The sequence below is a fragment of the Sorex fumeus genome, unplaced genomic scaffold (genome assembly GCF_029834395.1).
Source record: "Sorex fumeus unplaced genomic scaffold, SorFum_2.1 ptg000021l, whole genome shotgun sequence".
Taxonomy (NCBI): domain Eukaryota; kingdom Metazoa; phylum Chordata; class Mammalia; order Eulipotyphla; family Soricidae; genus Sorex; species Sorex fumeus.
In genome coordinates, this window is record NW_026606078.1 from 5,670,602 (window position 1) to 5,686,340 (window position 15,739).

Here is a 15,739-nt window from a genome sequence, read left to right on the forward strand (position 1 = left end):
AAACCTTAGAAAGAATATGGTTGTTTTGAGAACATGAGAATTTGTTTCTTGATGACTGGCCCTCGAGTAGTAGTGGAACTGAACCTTCACAGTTGTGTTATTGTTTTCTCCCTAGATTTCCTCATATTCTGGATTCTGACTGTTTATAATGAATGATACATTGGAGGTAGATGTCATTGGTCGAAGAGTTGAAGTTAATGGAGAACAAGCAACAGTGCGTTTTTCTGGCATTGTCCCTCCTGTGGCAGGTAATCTTTTTTTTTTTCTGTATATATTATCATATTGTTTTTGTGTAGATTCTAAATAGTGCTTTATAACACTAGTTTTAAAGAAATTTAACAACCAATTTATAGATGTCTTATATGTAGTTATCTTTTTTAGGGTGATAATATCTTATGTTTACCATGACTTGATTTGTACACTTAGTATTTTTGTTTGCTTGTTTTTGGGCCACAACTGGTGTGCCCCCTGGCTTTGTGTTCAGGGATCATTCCTGGTGAGGCTCTGGGGACCATATCCCATGCCAGGGATTGAACCTGGATCAGCTGCATATAAGGCAAGCATTCTACCTGCTGTACTATCCACTTCAGCCCCCCAGCTCATTTTCTTATTATTTGCATGTTCACTGGAGGAGCACTTTTAGTTTACTTCAATAACTTTTCCTTTGCATCCACAAATTGTCTATTTGGTGCAAGAGGCCTAGCTTTTAATCTGTCTTGGTTTTCAACATACCTTCCTCACTAAGATTAATCATTTCTAGCTTCTGATTTAAAGTGAGAATCAGATGACTTTTCCTTTCATTTGAACACTTAGAGGCCAGTGTAGGGACTGAAGCCATAGTACAGTGGATAAGATGTGTGCCTTAACTGGTCCAGGTTCCTTTCCTGGCACCAGTGTGATCCTCTGCCAGCAGTAATGCCTGAACTCAGAATCAGGAGTAAGCTCTGAGTACCGCTGGGTGTGGCCCCCAAAACCAAAATAAATAAATAAATAAATAAATAAATAAAAAAGAAGCCACTGTAGAGGGATTATGTGACCTAGTTTTAGTGTTGTTATCTCTTGGGGAATTTGGAGACTTGAGATGGTTAGAGATTGGGGACTGAGTGCTAGGTGGAGCAGTTGTACATACCCAGTGTATTGCTATGCTACCTTAAATTGGTGTTCACACTTTTAGTTGTGGTGCGTGCTGGGATTGCATTTCAGGTTGTACTGGCACACTTAGCTGAAGTGCTTGCTGAGGGTTGTATTTGTTTATTTTAATTTTTATTATTTGGTGTGTGTGTGTGTGTGTGTGTGTGTGTGTGTGTGTGTGTGTAATATCTGCAGTGCTCAGGGCTTACTCCTGGCTCTGAACTCTTGCAGGGCTCAGGAACTGTAAAGGATGCTGGGAATGGAACCCAGGGTGGCCGCATGTGAGGCATGCGCCCTAGAAATTGTACTTTTCAGTTGCAGTGCATGTGCACATACTTGCCAGGGTGTTACATTCTTTAGTTGTGTTGTTCACACACTGCATTTTGGTTTTAGTGTTCACTGGGGTTACTGTGGTGCTCTATATTTCCTGACTGTGGTAGTGAAACATCTCTTGCTTATTTTGTTGTGGCATAGATTCTGGCTTGGTGCTTGGAGGTCAGTGCTAGAGGGACTGTGCCATGCTAGGGACCAAACCAAGGCCTGCCCCAAGGGATACCGCTGTGCTGTCGGGTATTGGGTATCACTGGGCTGGAGCGGTAGCACAGCGGGTACAGTGTTTGCCTTGCATGCAGCTGACCCAGTCGACCCTGGCTCGATTCTTCCACCCCTCTCGGAGAGCTCGGCAAGCTACTGAGAGTATACCGCCGGCACGGCAGAGCCTGGCAAACTCCCCAGAGCATATTTGATATGCCAAAAAACAGTAACAACAAGTCTCACAATGGAGATGTTACTGGTGCCTGCTTGAGCAAATCGATGAACAACGGGAGGACAGTGCTACAGTGCTACAGTATTTTGGAGCTGGAATGATAGTATAGCAGATAGGCATTTGACCTTGCATGTGCCTACCCAGGTTAGATCCCCAGCATCCCCGAGCACTACCAGGAATAATCCATGAGTGCAGAACTAGGAGTAAACCCAGAGGATTGCCAGGTGTGGCACCAAAACAAAACAAAACAAAAGTAGGCCCTGAGCACTTCTGGGTGTGACCAAAACATCTCTTTGTCTGAATTGTAAAAATGTGATAAAAAATACATTCTTCACAAAGAGAAATGTCTATTGTGTTGTTAACATGACGAATGAAAGTAAATTTTCTGGCATTTAATAAGTGCCCCATAAGTTTTAGCCTATGTTGTTTTCTGCACTTGTAGCTTTTGTTGGTGCTGGTCCCAGACATGTTAGATTTCCTAAAGTTAACCTTGAAGCCCTGAGTCTAATGCTTTCTCAAGGATATTTTTCTCCCAGTGGCTCCTGTATAATGTAGCTACTATTGCAAACTGTATCTGTCTCCTCCAAAATAGAGCATGTTTTTCATCTGGGGAACATAAAGTAACAAAATAGGAGAGTAACACCCAAGAGTGGCCGAGATTAGTACCAGGATTTTTGCTCCATGACTTGGAAGCCAGCCATACGTGCTAGGGGAAAAGGCAGCTCAGATAGAAAAGGGAGCACCAAATAAAGGGTGTTGGGAGGATCCTCCCAGGATGGGAGAAGCGTGCTGAAAGTAGATTATAGACCAAACATGATTGCCACTCATTGCCTCTCTTGCAAACCACAGGACCCAAAAGGAGAGAGAGAGAACAAAAGGGAATGCCCTGCCACAGAAGCAGGGTGGGTTGGGAGGGATGGGGGGTGGGAGGGATATTGGGACCCGTGGTGGTGGAGGATGGGCGCTGGTGGAGGGATGGGTACTTGATCATTGATCATTATATAACTGAAACCCAAGCATAAAAATTTGTAAGTCTATAACTGTACCTCATGGTGTTTCACTAATAAAAAAAAAAAAGAGCATGTTTTTGATTCATCAATTTTATTCATTTTTTTTCCCTTGCTAGGACTCTGGTTAGGCGTAGAATGGGACAATCCAGAGAGAGGAAAGCATGATGGAAGCCACGAAGGGATTGTGTATTTTAAATGCAGGTAAAATTTTTCCTATGAGTTGGCATGGTTATTTAAGTTAAATTTTTGCTGTTGTTTGTTATTTTGGGGTCACACCTGGCAGTGCTCCAGGGGAACCATATGTAGTGCTGGGTATTGACCTGGAGTTGGCAAGGCAAGCACCCTAATAGCTATGTTATCTCTCCAGCCCTGAAGATTGTAGAAGATTGTGAAGATTGTAATTTTCGTATTTTTTTTTCAAATGTCGCCTCCATTATGGAAAAGGGAATTGAACTGCAGGATGAAAGTTTCAGCTCAGGGGCTCAAGAGATAGTACAGTGAGTAGGGCCCCTGCACATGGCTGACACAGGTTTGAACCTCAAGACGGCATATGGTCCCCTACCAGGGTACTGCTAGTCCTGCTAGGAGTGATCTCTGAGCCAGGAGTAGGCCCTGAGCACTTCTGGGTGTGGCCAAAAAAACCCAAACAAACAATCCATTTTCACTTAAAGCCTTCCCATCTCTGGAAAGAACTCTGTCTCCCTGGGGAGGGTGATGGTACCTCTGTTGGCATTGGGGAATTTACCCACAGATCTTCCTGCTCACCCCTAGAGGACAGGAGGGTGCCGTATTGTAACTTTCAAGGCCAGGCATATGGCATCTTTTCTTTTCAGTATATTCCTATCTTTTCCCCATCAGTTCAACTCATGTTGATCATGAGACTTCAGCTTACAACAGAGTTTACAGCTGTCCAACCTCTGCTTGGACCTAAAAGCTATAGGGCTGAGAACGCTGAAGTAATAATACAACCGGTAGGGTGTTTGTCTTACACGTGACTGACATGGATTCAATCCCTGGCATCCCATATGGTCCTCCCAGCACCACCAGGAGTGATTCCTGAGTGAAGAACCAGCATTAACCCTGACCCACCAAAGCAGACAAGAATATAGTATCGCATAGGGCTGGAATGATAGTCAGCAGATAAGGTGCTTGCCTTGCATGTGACGGGCCAGGGTTTGATCCCTGGCATCGCATTTGATTTCTCCAAACCCCTCTAGTAGTGACCCCTGAGTATCACCAGGTGTGGCCCCAAAACCAAATACATAAAAAGAACATAGTGTGGCAGCCAAGGATGTGGCACCAGAGCACTGGCCTTGCAAGGGGAAGACCTGGGTTCTGTCACTGACACACCACACACACACATAATTAAAAAAAAACAAAAAAGAATATAGGGTATGCTTTATCCCAAGAAATATTTTTATAGCTGGCTTACAGTGCTTCCATACCCTTATTTGGTCTCACTGAGATGGTCATGATAGGTATAATTATTGTCTTTCATTGATAAACAAACCAAGCATTATGATTATGAGAATAGCATGAAAAAGTGGAGTCCAGTAGAAATCTTGGACATACTTCATTGAACGCCTCAGGTAATAGGGTAGGTTCCCCCGCATCGAATAGTGGAATAGTGTCAATAAAAGGAGTAGGGGGAGAACATGTTGCCCACTTCACAAGGCCCCTTCTAAGCATAGTTTTAATAATTTCCTGGTCCTCTTTAAGTTTCAGTTTGATCTCTTTTTTTCTCTCCTATTACCCAAGTTAAATATGGCAATCTCCTGAACTGTTATTACATAAATAATATGCGTGATACTATCAATTAATAGTAGTTTATAGGTTTATGTCAAATTTATGGCTGTGAACTAATCCCTCGTGTTTTTCTCAGGTGCTTCTCGGCTCCTTCTGTTCTTTTGGGGAGTCGAGGGGTTCAGTTAGGGTGATTCACCTTGAAGTGCTCTCCGCCTCTTCCCTGGATCGCTGAGTGTTTTACTGTGTTATTCCAGCAACCTCCGCTGGAGAGGAGACTCTAAACAGAGCTCTAGTGTCAGTATTGCCACCACCTGCTTGTACTTGTTTTATTGAAGTGTGCTTGTCATTTTGCCTCCAGAGGAGAGTTTCTTTGCTTGGGTTTTGGTCTCCACCATCGAGCAGCACCTGCAGGTCTACTCCTCAGGCTTGCCCAGAATGATTCCTGACTGACTTGCTGTGAAGGGGTAGAAAGTGATTTCACATAGAGCGGAGGAGCAAATAGCCCTCAAAGACACTTGGGAACTGTAGGTGATAATGCAGCCCCTAAGGTGTTATCAATTAGCAAACTTCTTTGTTGCGATTGTTTTGGGGTTCCGGTGGTGTTGCTGGGGTGAGGCTCAGGGGTGGGGAGTGGGGGTGCATTGGCCCACATTTGCCTGTCTTTTCTTCAGTGCTAGTAAGTGGACTCAATTACTGTCCTAATGAAATACTGTCCTAGACTCTGTCCACATGTACTGACGACCTTACGAATGAAAAGCCCCTAATTTAGTGAGCCTGTGTGTATCTCAGACTGTGCTAGAGCGTTTGGAGGTTCTGTTTTCTTTTTGCTTGGCTACCGACCAAACCCAGGCCTTTATAGATTCCAGGCTTATGTTCTGTCATGAAGGCACATCCCCACCCTATTTTGAATTTCTTGAATGAGTACAGATAGAGTGTGATAAAATATTCTGGTATGCAGTAGGTATACAAAGAGCTTTCTTTGTAAAATCACTAAAGATTCTGATAGTGTACTGGTAGGGCCTATCTTTCCAAAGATGAAGTATTTTTTTCCTCCTTTTACTTTTTTTTTTAATTTATTGAATCACTGTGAGAATAGTTACAAAGCTTTCAGGTTTATGTCTCGGTCATACAATGATCAAACACCCATCCCTTCACCGGTGCACATTTTCCACCACCAAGAACCCCAGTATACTCCCCATCCCTCCTCTCCTTCTGCCTGTGTGGCAGATAATTTCTACTTTATTCTCTCTCTATTTTGATTACATTCAACAGCTTGACAAAAAACCCACCATTGTTACTTGAAATTCTCCCCCAACAATCAGACCTATGATAAGGCACTTTCTGTAGCACTGTCCTCCCTTTGTTATCAATTTGCTTGAGCGGGTACCAGTAACGTCTCCATTGTGAGACTTGCTGTTACTGTTTTTGGCATATCAAATGCGCCACAGGGAGCTTGCCAGGCTCTGCCGTGTGGGCGGGATACTCTTGGTAGCTTGCCGGGCACTCCGACAGGGGCGGAGGAATTGAACCCGGTTTGGCACATGCAAGGTAAACGCCCTACCCACTGTGCTATTGCTCCAACCTGAAAAGGCATCATTAGATAATTTTCTATTGCTGACTATGAAGATTATATGATGTTGTGCTGTCACAATAGCAGCCGTGTGATTTTGGAATTCTGCTATTTCAACAATTAAGTCTGGAGGGATTTCTGCCAAAAGCCGCTGGGTTCTGAGATTCGGTTGTGTGTGTCTGGGATCATGGCCATTAAGGAGCTCCAAAAGTTGCTGGAGGAGCCATTTGTGGGCGGCAACTCCACATTCCTTTTTTTGTTGTTGAGCTGTTTTTGCTGTGATGATGGGGTGGTGGTAAGGGGGGTGGTCACAGACTCTTGGTTGTGTCTCACTGGGAGTTGCACATTTAGTTGTGGAGCTCACACACTTTGGTTGTAGTGCTCACTCACACCTGGTTGGGGTGTGCCAGAGGTCACATGCTTTGTTGTGTCAGGGGTGACTGTAAAAAGCACCACTGATTGGGGTCCTGCAAAGTCTGAGGGCTAGCATTGAGCTACCTGTGGACTAGTGCTGGGATCCTGTGGGCCAGTGCTGGGGTCCTGTGGGCTAGTGCAGGGGGATCAAACTCACTCCAGACTCAAGCCTCCAGGGCAGGTGTGCCACCATGGAGGTATCCTAGGGCCTTGATTTATTTTTGGAAACCTCCTACTCTTTTTTTTTTATTTTTTTGCTTTGTTGGGTCACACCTGGCGATGCACAGGGGTTACTCCTGGCTTTGCACTCAGGAGTTACTCCTCGCGGTGCTCAGGGGACCATATGGGATGCTGGGAATCAAACCCGGGTCGATCGCGTGCAAGACAAACGCCCTACCCGCTGTGCTGTCTCTCCAGCCCCAGAAACCTCCTACTCTTGAGGGGGAAAAGTTATGTCCTTCCAAAACAATCTATCAAAAAAGATGCTTATCTACAGGGCTGCTCTTTTCCTGGGAAAATAAATTCATCAGATCATTTCTAGTATAATACAAAGTAAATCAAATTGAAGTGTTTCTCCTTTCTTATGAGACTCTGAGTTCAGTCCCTGGCTGCATGTGGCCCCTGAGCACCTCCAGGCACCATAGGGCCGAGCTCCACAGGCACTTAACTGTCAGTTTCCACTATACTGAGCATCATTAGAAGGGGGCCCTGTACTCTAGACGCCCCTGTTAAAACAAAAAGGAGACCGGGTGATAGTACAGTGATTAGGGCTTACATTGGATGCAGCTAATGGGTTTAATTCTTTTTTTTTTTCTTTGCTCTTTGGGTCACACCCAGCAATGCACAGGGGTTACTCCTGGCTTTATACTCAGGAATTACTCCTGGCGGTGCTCAGGGGAACATATGGGATGCCGGGGATCGAACCCAGGTTGGCCGTGTGCAAGGCAAATGCGCTACCCACTGTACTAGCTCCAGCCCAACAGGGGTTCAATTCTTGGCACCCCATATGGTGCCTAGAGCCCCTCTAGGAGTGACTCCTGAGCTTAGAGCTAAGAGTAAGGGCTAAGTAATGCCTAACGTCATTCTATGCCCTCCTAACCCCCCAACACACACACACACACACACACACACACACACACACACACACACAGAGGGCTGGAGATATAACTCAAATGGCTGAAAGGCACGTTTTGCATGTAGGAAGTGCTGATTTGATCCCTGTTACCACCTGGTCCCCTGACCACAGCCAGGAGCGATTCTCGCACACCAAGTTGGAAGTACCCTCTGAGCTGCTTTGTCCTGAAACAAACAATAGAATAGATCTGGGACTACTTATACTAAAAATATGTTATTTATTTTTTATGTTTACTTTTGTTGTTGTTGGGTTACACCCAGCAGTGCTCAGGGGACCATGTAATCCAGGGATTGAAACCAGGTTTCTTGCAGGACTGCACACATAGAATACATTCAGTTCATTGAACTCCTTCTCCTGCCCCTGATTAGTTATTTAGTTGAAATGCAAATTTAATGAGGCATCAGAATTTTGTCCTGTTGGGAATTTAGAGCAGAATGAATCTTGAGGATAGAACTTCATGAGAGTCATGTTTCTGTGAGGGCTGTGGACAGAATGTTGATTTCTCTATTAGTATCTGTAATTGATAGAGGGAACCACTCTAAGAAGAAAAGTGCTAGGAGGTAAAAAAAAAGTGTTGATCTCTCCTTCCTCTATTTGATGACACCCCTCTCGCAACTTTTTTCTTTGAGACAGTGCACAGAATTTCAGCATTGGGTGCAACATCTTGAACACTGAGTCTAGAATCTCAGTGGAGCCTATGTAAATTATTAGTTTATCTTTGGAGCTGTATTGTTACTGATGGATGCTTATTTAGCTAACATTTCTTATTATTTGGTGGGCTATTTTATTTATCTGAGAAACCTGCCAAGAGTGTTTTGGAGGAGATTGATCTTTGATGTTATCCTTTGATCTCTGTAGTGCTCAGCATCTGCTTTGCAACTACCTAGTGCCGTTCCTAACTCCTTTCATCTACTGGTAGCTTCAGTAAACAGTAACAAAAATATCTTTCTGAATTGCTCATTAGCACTTTTTTAAAAAAAATGTAAGTTGAGGGCGAAAAGGGAAACTATAATATTTGTTTGTCTTTAAAAGATTATTATAAATATGCCAGTTTTAAAACTTCTATTCCCACACTTATTTTTCCCACATAAATCACATCATGTTTAAGAAATAGATTTTCCTATTTTTATTCCCACTTCCATGTATTCCCTTAAGGAAAACCAGTAACATTTTACAAACTTCAAAATTTCATTTTACTTTGAAAGTTTATTTCACAAGGATTTCATATTTTATTCTTTCATGAATGTGAGATTCTAACAGCAGCCATGAATGTGTGATTCTAAAAGCAAACTCATTTTTTTTTACACAAGTATATTGAGCTGTATTAATTAGTGTTTGAGATTATGTAGGGTTATTTTACTCTTGCCTACTGAAATTCCTCCAGTTGTATTTTTCAGTGTTTAACATGAATAACATTGGGCTGGAGGTATTTATTTAAACTGTTCTCTATTTTTAGGTTTTTATTATTTATTTATTTATTTGCTTTTTGGGTCACCTCCAGCGATGCTCAGAAATTACTCCTGGCAGTGCTCGGGGGACCATATGGGATGCTGGGAATCGAACCTGGGTCAGTCTTGTGCAAGGCAAACACCCTACCCACTGTGCTATCACTCTAACTCCCATGTTTTTTATTGACAAAATATATCAATTTTATTTTTCATCTTTTTAAAATTATGGCTTCTAGAAAGGAATTTTTTTTTTTTACCCTGCAAAGCTTTTATTTAGATAGGAAGGAAGGATTAAAATTACTCTCGGACAAACGAGTTGACAGCATTTGCTAAAATTAAACTGGCCCTGAATGAGATATTGAAAGACTTTTTTTTTTTTTTTTTTTTTTTTTTATTAGTGAAACACCATGAGGTACAGTTGTAGATTTACAATTTTTTGTGCTTGGGTTTGATTATACAATGATCAGATACCCATCCCTCCACCAGTGCCCATCCTCCACCACCATGGATAATATCCTCCCCACCCCCATCCCCCTATCCCCCCCTGCCTCTGTGGCAGGGCAATCCCCTGTGTTCTCTCTCTCCTTTTGGGTGTTGTGGTCTGCAAAAGAGGCATTGAGTGGCAAACATGTTCAGTCCATAGTCCACTTTCGACATGCATCTCCCCTCCCTCCTGGGAGGGTCCTCCAAACACCCTTTATTTGGTGTTCCCTTCTCTATCTGAGCTGCCCTTTCCTCTAGAATGCCCAACTGGCCACTAAGCTATGGAGTAATCCTCCTGGTGCTGATCTCAGCTATTCTTGGGTATTAATCTCATATTTTGTTACTTTATATCCCCCAGATGAATGCAATCTTAGAAAGGAATATTTTTTAAATTTAATTTATCATAAGAATTTTAAAAAATGTAGGCCTTATAGTTTATAGTACTGTTAATGGTAAGGTTTCAGGTATAGCACTATTCCTCACCACACCCTCCTACAGTGTCCAGTGTCCAATGCCTTGCACTTGAACCCCTGTACTATCTCTCTGGCTATAGAAACTTTGACCATTATTATTTTTGGTTAGGTTTTGGGTCATAGACAGCTCAGGGGTCACCTCTGTCAGTGCTCAGATGATCATGTGGTGTCGAGGATTGCATTTGGGCCTTCTACAAGGCCAAGCATGTGCAAGGGCTCTTTGAGCTACTTCACAACAGCCCTAATGTCTGTCACTGAAAGGGGGAGATCAATGATCAATGGAAGAGAACTTTAAAGACAGAAAAAGTATGAGAGGAAGTTTGAGTAAAGTTCAATCAACTCACAGAGTTGCCAGTTGCCAGAATGCAGTTGCCAAATGAAACCGTTTAACAGATGGGCTCAAATGCAGAATGGAAGCAAGAAAAAATCAAATCAGTGAATTTAAAAGTAAAGTGATAGAGATCCAACCGAAAAGACCAGCAAGGGACTGTCAGGAGAGCTTAGCTGTAGAGCGTACTTGCTTTGCATGTTTGAGGTCCTGGGCTTTATCCCTGGCACCCACTGGAGGAAAAAAAAAATAAAAGGACAGGTAAAAAGAGTGTGAAACAATGAAGATAACATAACAGCTATATGGGATTGCATCAAAAGAGATAATCTTTGCAGTCCAATAGTTCTAGAGGGAGGAAAGAAAAACCATTGATTTTTTTCCTCCCAAATTAAAAAATTTAATATAGTTATTTTTTGGTCACTCAAGAAGTTCTCAGGAGAACCAGGGGCCAGTCCTGGTAATTCTTAGCCTGGTGCTGTTGGACTCAGCAGTAATGGTAGCTCCAGTTGTGCTTCGGGAACCTTGTGGTAGTGGAAATTGAACCCGGGACCTCATCATGCCAGGGATGTGCTCCCTGGCCCCAGGAACAGAACTCTTTTAAAAATTAAAAAAAAAACTTCTTTTAAACTTTGGAATTCCTCCAGTTGTGTTTTTTAGTGTTTAACATTAATAACTCAGGGGACCAAGTGAGATGCTGGGTATTATTAAACTTGGGTCGACAGTGTGCAGGACAAGTGTATTATCACTCCAGCGTTTAACTTTATTTAAACACCATGAATTACAAAATTGCTCAGAATACAGTTGTTTTGGTCGATGTCTAACACCATTTCTACCATCAGTGTGGCCTTCTCTCCACCAATGTCCTCAGTTTTCCTTGTTCTCCACCCTTCCCATAAACCTGCCCCCTTAACAGGCACAAAATAATTTACTTTATATTGCTTGTTACAACAAAATGGCAAATGAAATTATCAAAAACTAATTAAGTAAAAGAAAATTTGAGAAGAAATTGTAGTTAGATATTGCCTTGCTTATCATGGAGGCGAGTACTCTGCAGCAGGCCTCGGGGCCTGGCGGTGTTCAGAGGCCGTGTAGTGCTGGGGATCAGCCTCGAGGTCCTGGGCATCTCAGGCACGTGTCCTGGCCCTTTGAGCTCTCTCTCCAGCTTCACCTGCTTCTCAGTGGGGATGTTTTAGGGCATCCTCTGTAAAAAAAATTTTATGGTATTAAGACTCTTATCTACACCAGCACATTTAAGATTTTAGTAATATTCTTTCATTATCTTTATTTTATTCAGCCTGTAGTGATTTGCTCTTCTCATTTGGCGGGGCTGGGAGAGGTGAGGGTGATAGGGGGTGGGGAGGAGGGGGTGATGATGATCACCTCATGCCCAGCAGTGCTTGGGGGCTCAGGGGCTATTCCTGGCTCTATGCTCAGAAGTGACTCCGGCAGTGCTCAGGGCACCATAGATAGTGCCAGGGGTTCAAACTAGGATCATGTTCACTGCAGGTGTTGCAAGCAAGTGCCTGACTCTGCTGTCTTTCTAGTCCCCTCTTTTAAAAAACAAACAAATAAAACAAAACAAAAACCCACAACCAACAAAATCACTGTATCATTGTCACTGTCATCACTGTCATTCTGTTATTCACCAGTAATATCTCCATTCGTCCCAGCCCTGAGATTTTAGCAGCCTCTCCTCACTCGTCTTTCCCAATGCTGCCATATTAGAGGCTCTTTTAGGGTCAGGGGAATGAGACCCATTATTGTTACTGTTTTTGGCATATCGAATACACCACAGGTAGCTTGCCAGACTCTGCTGTGCGGGTGGGATACTCTTGGGAGATTGCTGAGATCTCCGAGAGGCATATATATATTTTCCCTCTCTGATTTGTTGCCTACTGTACTGCACTGCACTGTCCTCCCATTGTTCATTGATTTGCTCGAGTGGGCCAGTACTGTGTCCATTGTGAGACTTGTTACTGTGTTTGGCATATTGAATACGTCATGGGTAGCATGCCAGGCTTTGCCATGCGGGCGAGATACTCTCTGATAGCTCTCCCAGAGGGGCGGAGGAATTGAACCCGGCTCGGCTGGGCCAGCCGCACGCAAGGCAAACGCCCTACTGCTGTGTTATCGCTCCAGCCTACAACCAAGAAAAAGACCTTTAAAATTAATTAGTTAATTAAATTTGGGGCCGTACTTGGTGGTACTCAGGGTCTACCCCAGACTCTGCTCAGGAACCATTCCTGGCAGTGCTTGGGGAACTGTGTACCAGGCTGGAGGTTGAACCAGGTTTGGTAACCTTCAAGGCAAGCTTCTTCCTGTATTATCTCTCTCAACCATTATTTCTCACTCTTGATATTGGTCACTTTTGTACTTGCTTTCTTTTGAAATTTGATAGTCTCCCCTACAGGTTTATCTGTTTTGTTCATCTTAATGAAATGAGTTAAAAGTCCATTAATATAGGGGCTGGAGCAATAGCACAGCGGGTAGGGCATTTGCCTTGCACGTGGCCAATGCAGGTTCGATTCCCAGCATCCCATATGGTCCCCTGAGCACCGCCAGGGGTGATTCCTGAGTGCAGAGCCAGGAGTGGCCCCTGTGCATCGCCAGGTGTGACCCAAAATACCCCCCCCAAAGTCCATTAATATAAATAAAAAACCAGGGTGCACTACTGAGTGACTCATTTCAGGTCGGGCTCATTTTCCCTGTCTGGTGGGAGCCTGCAGGAGCATCAGTGTGAGCAGAGGACTGTTGATCAGGAGTGCTGCTAACTTTGTGAGAATTTACTGAGTTGTTGACTTGATTATATAGGATCTTTTCTGTATGTGTGCCCATGTTCAATAAAAGCAGCTTAAATTATGTGCATGAGAAATCATTATTAGTAGTATTATAAACCAATCTGATTTTGAACATTTAAAAAAATTCTCAATTAAAAATTTCAAGAAATAAAAGCAACTTAAAAATAAAACAAAAATGTAAAGATCCAGGGATGTGGCTTAGTAGAGTTCATGTAATATGCACCAAGGCCATGGGTTCACTGCTGGCCATTGCCTCGCCATTGCCAAGTACAATCCTTCCCTGCCTCCTCTAGTTTATAACAATATTGTCACAAAATGGCCTGGAGCGATAGCACAGGGGGTAGGGCATTTGCCTTGCATGAGGCCGACCTGGGTTCGATTCCTCTGCCTCTCTTGAAGAGCCCGGCAAGCTACAGAGAGTATGTCGCCCGCACGGCAGAGCCTGGCAAGCTACCCGTGACGTATTTGATACGCCAAACATAGTAACAAGAAGTCTCACAATGGAGACGTTACTGGTGCCTGCTCGAGCAAATCGATGAACAACGGGAGGACAGTGCTACGTGACAAAATAAAAATAAAACATAAAATAGGAGTGTCTTGCCAAAGTAAGTTCAGAAAGTATCTCTGGGGTCAGAGAGACTTGTCAGGGGTTAAGGATTTTGCTTTGCATGAGGCCATCTCCAGTTCAATTCATTTGCTTTGCATGGGCCGGACCCCTGTTCAGGCCCTGATACACATCCTTCCTGAGCACCTCGAGGAATAAACTCTAAGCACGGAACCAGGAGGAAACTCTGAGCATCACTGGGTGTGCCCCCACCAAAAACCAATACAGACAATAAAAAAGATATAAAAGAATATCAATCTTCCCAACAAATCATAAGTTCTTGCTTTAAGATTTTCCTTTCCGGGTTTGAGAAATAGTACAGCAGGTAGGGTGCTTGCCTTGCTCATGGCTAACCCTGGCATCCTCCTGAGTCCCACCAGGAGTGAGCTAGGAGTAAGTTCTGAGCATTAAAAAAAAAAAGAATTAAAAAAAAAGGGAAAAAATATTTCCCCCTCATTCTTTCTGCTAATCCTTGACTGTCAACTTTTTACCATTTGATTCATAATTTATCTCCTCCAAGAATGCCCTGCTTGTCACTATTTCTGGAGCCTGGGGACTACTCTATATAGAGGTCATTCTATAGAACTTTTATTTATATTATTTAACTTATGTCTATTTATGTTTTACTTTGAATTCAAAGCATGTGCCAGGACCAGGAATGTGGAACAGCTCATGCTTGCATGTTGAAGGCTTGGGTTTCATCCCTGTCTCTGCAGTAAATAAATAGGTGTCAATATATATGTCTTTATCTAATAAGTAAGCACCTGGATTATTTTGTGTAAATTGGATTTTAGAAAATCCAATAATACTTTATTGAGAGGCTGGAGTGGTAGCAGAACTGGTAGGGTGCTTACCTTGCATGTAGCCAACCTGGGTTCAGTCTCGGCACCCCAATATGGTCCCATAAGTTCCACCAGGAGTGATCCCAGCATGTGGAGCCAGGAGTAAGCCCTGAGCATTGCTGGGTGTAGCCCCAAACACCACCACCACCAAAATATAATAATACTTCATTTATATGTCATAATCTTAAGCCCCTAGCACAAAGACAATTGACTCCCAGGGGAAAAAAAAAGAAATGAAAGATTATTCATACATTAGAATGTGTTTCTAATAATATTCAGTATTTAGGGCTGAAGAGATGGATGAGTGGGCTGAAGAGCATGTTTTGCATGCAGAAGGCCTGAGTTCAATCTCTGGACCTTCATGCTTCTCCAGTTATCCACAGGAGTGTCAAATTTGTTTAGCTCCTGAGCACTGCTGAGCATAGTCCCCAAATAAGAAAAAAAGTCAATATTTAAATATTTAGAATGCTAAATATTTTGGCCCATTCTAAAATTCTAAAATATATTTAGTTTAAATTATTATTTTAAAGTTTTTTCAGTCTTCTAACCCACAAATATTTTCGTTTTTTTTTCCTTAGTCTTTATCTGTTGATACAATTACTCTGCAGTGTATATGCGTAAATTTTATTTAACTTTCAGAAGTCTCAACATTATTTTATGGGTAATTTTATTAACTATTACAGCTATAATTTTTTTATGACTACATATATTTGGTTTACTTAATAGTTTTTATCCAGCTGACTATTTTTATGGTTTCCAGAGTTCCTCAATTACAAATAAATGTTATTATGCAGAAGCTTTGTAAATACAATTTTGTTTTATTTAAAAGTTGTTGTCTGTTGACAAATTCTGAGTATGATTATATAATCAAAACCAGGACAAGAGAAATAGGCTGGAGTGAATGCTTTGCATGCAGGAGGCTTGGGTTCAATTCCTGACATCATATGGTCCCCCAAGCAATACCAGGAGTAAATTGCTAGCACAGAGCTGT

General features: G+C 42.7%; 1 protein-coding gene across 2 annotated transcripts in view; it reads left to right on the top strand.

Moving 5' to 3' along the window:
* Positions 1 to 15,739, top strand: part of TBCE (tubulin folding cofactor E) — a 76,355-nt gene that overhangs the window by 23,851 nt on the left and 36,765 nt on the right. The window contains exons 2-3 of one of the 2 annotated variants that reach the window (XM_056113640.1): positions 116 to 248; positions 3,024 to 3,108. In XM_056113640.1, the coding sequence (XP_055969615.1) occupies positions 149 to 248; positions 3,024 to 3,108 (185 nt within the window). In that variant the 5' untranslated portion in view covers positions 116 to 148. Of the gene's footprint in view, positions 1 to 115; positions 249 to 3,023; positions 3,109 to 15,323; positions 15,406 to 15,739 lie in introns of those variants that run through there. The other variant, XM_056113641.1, reaches the window with a different exon arrangement.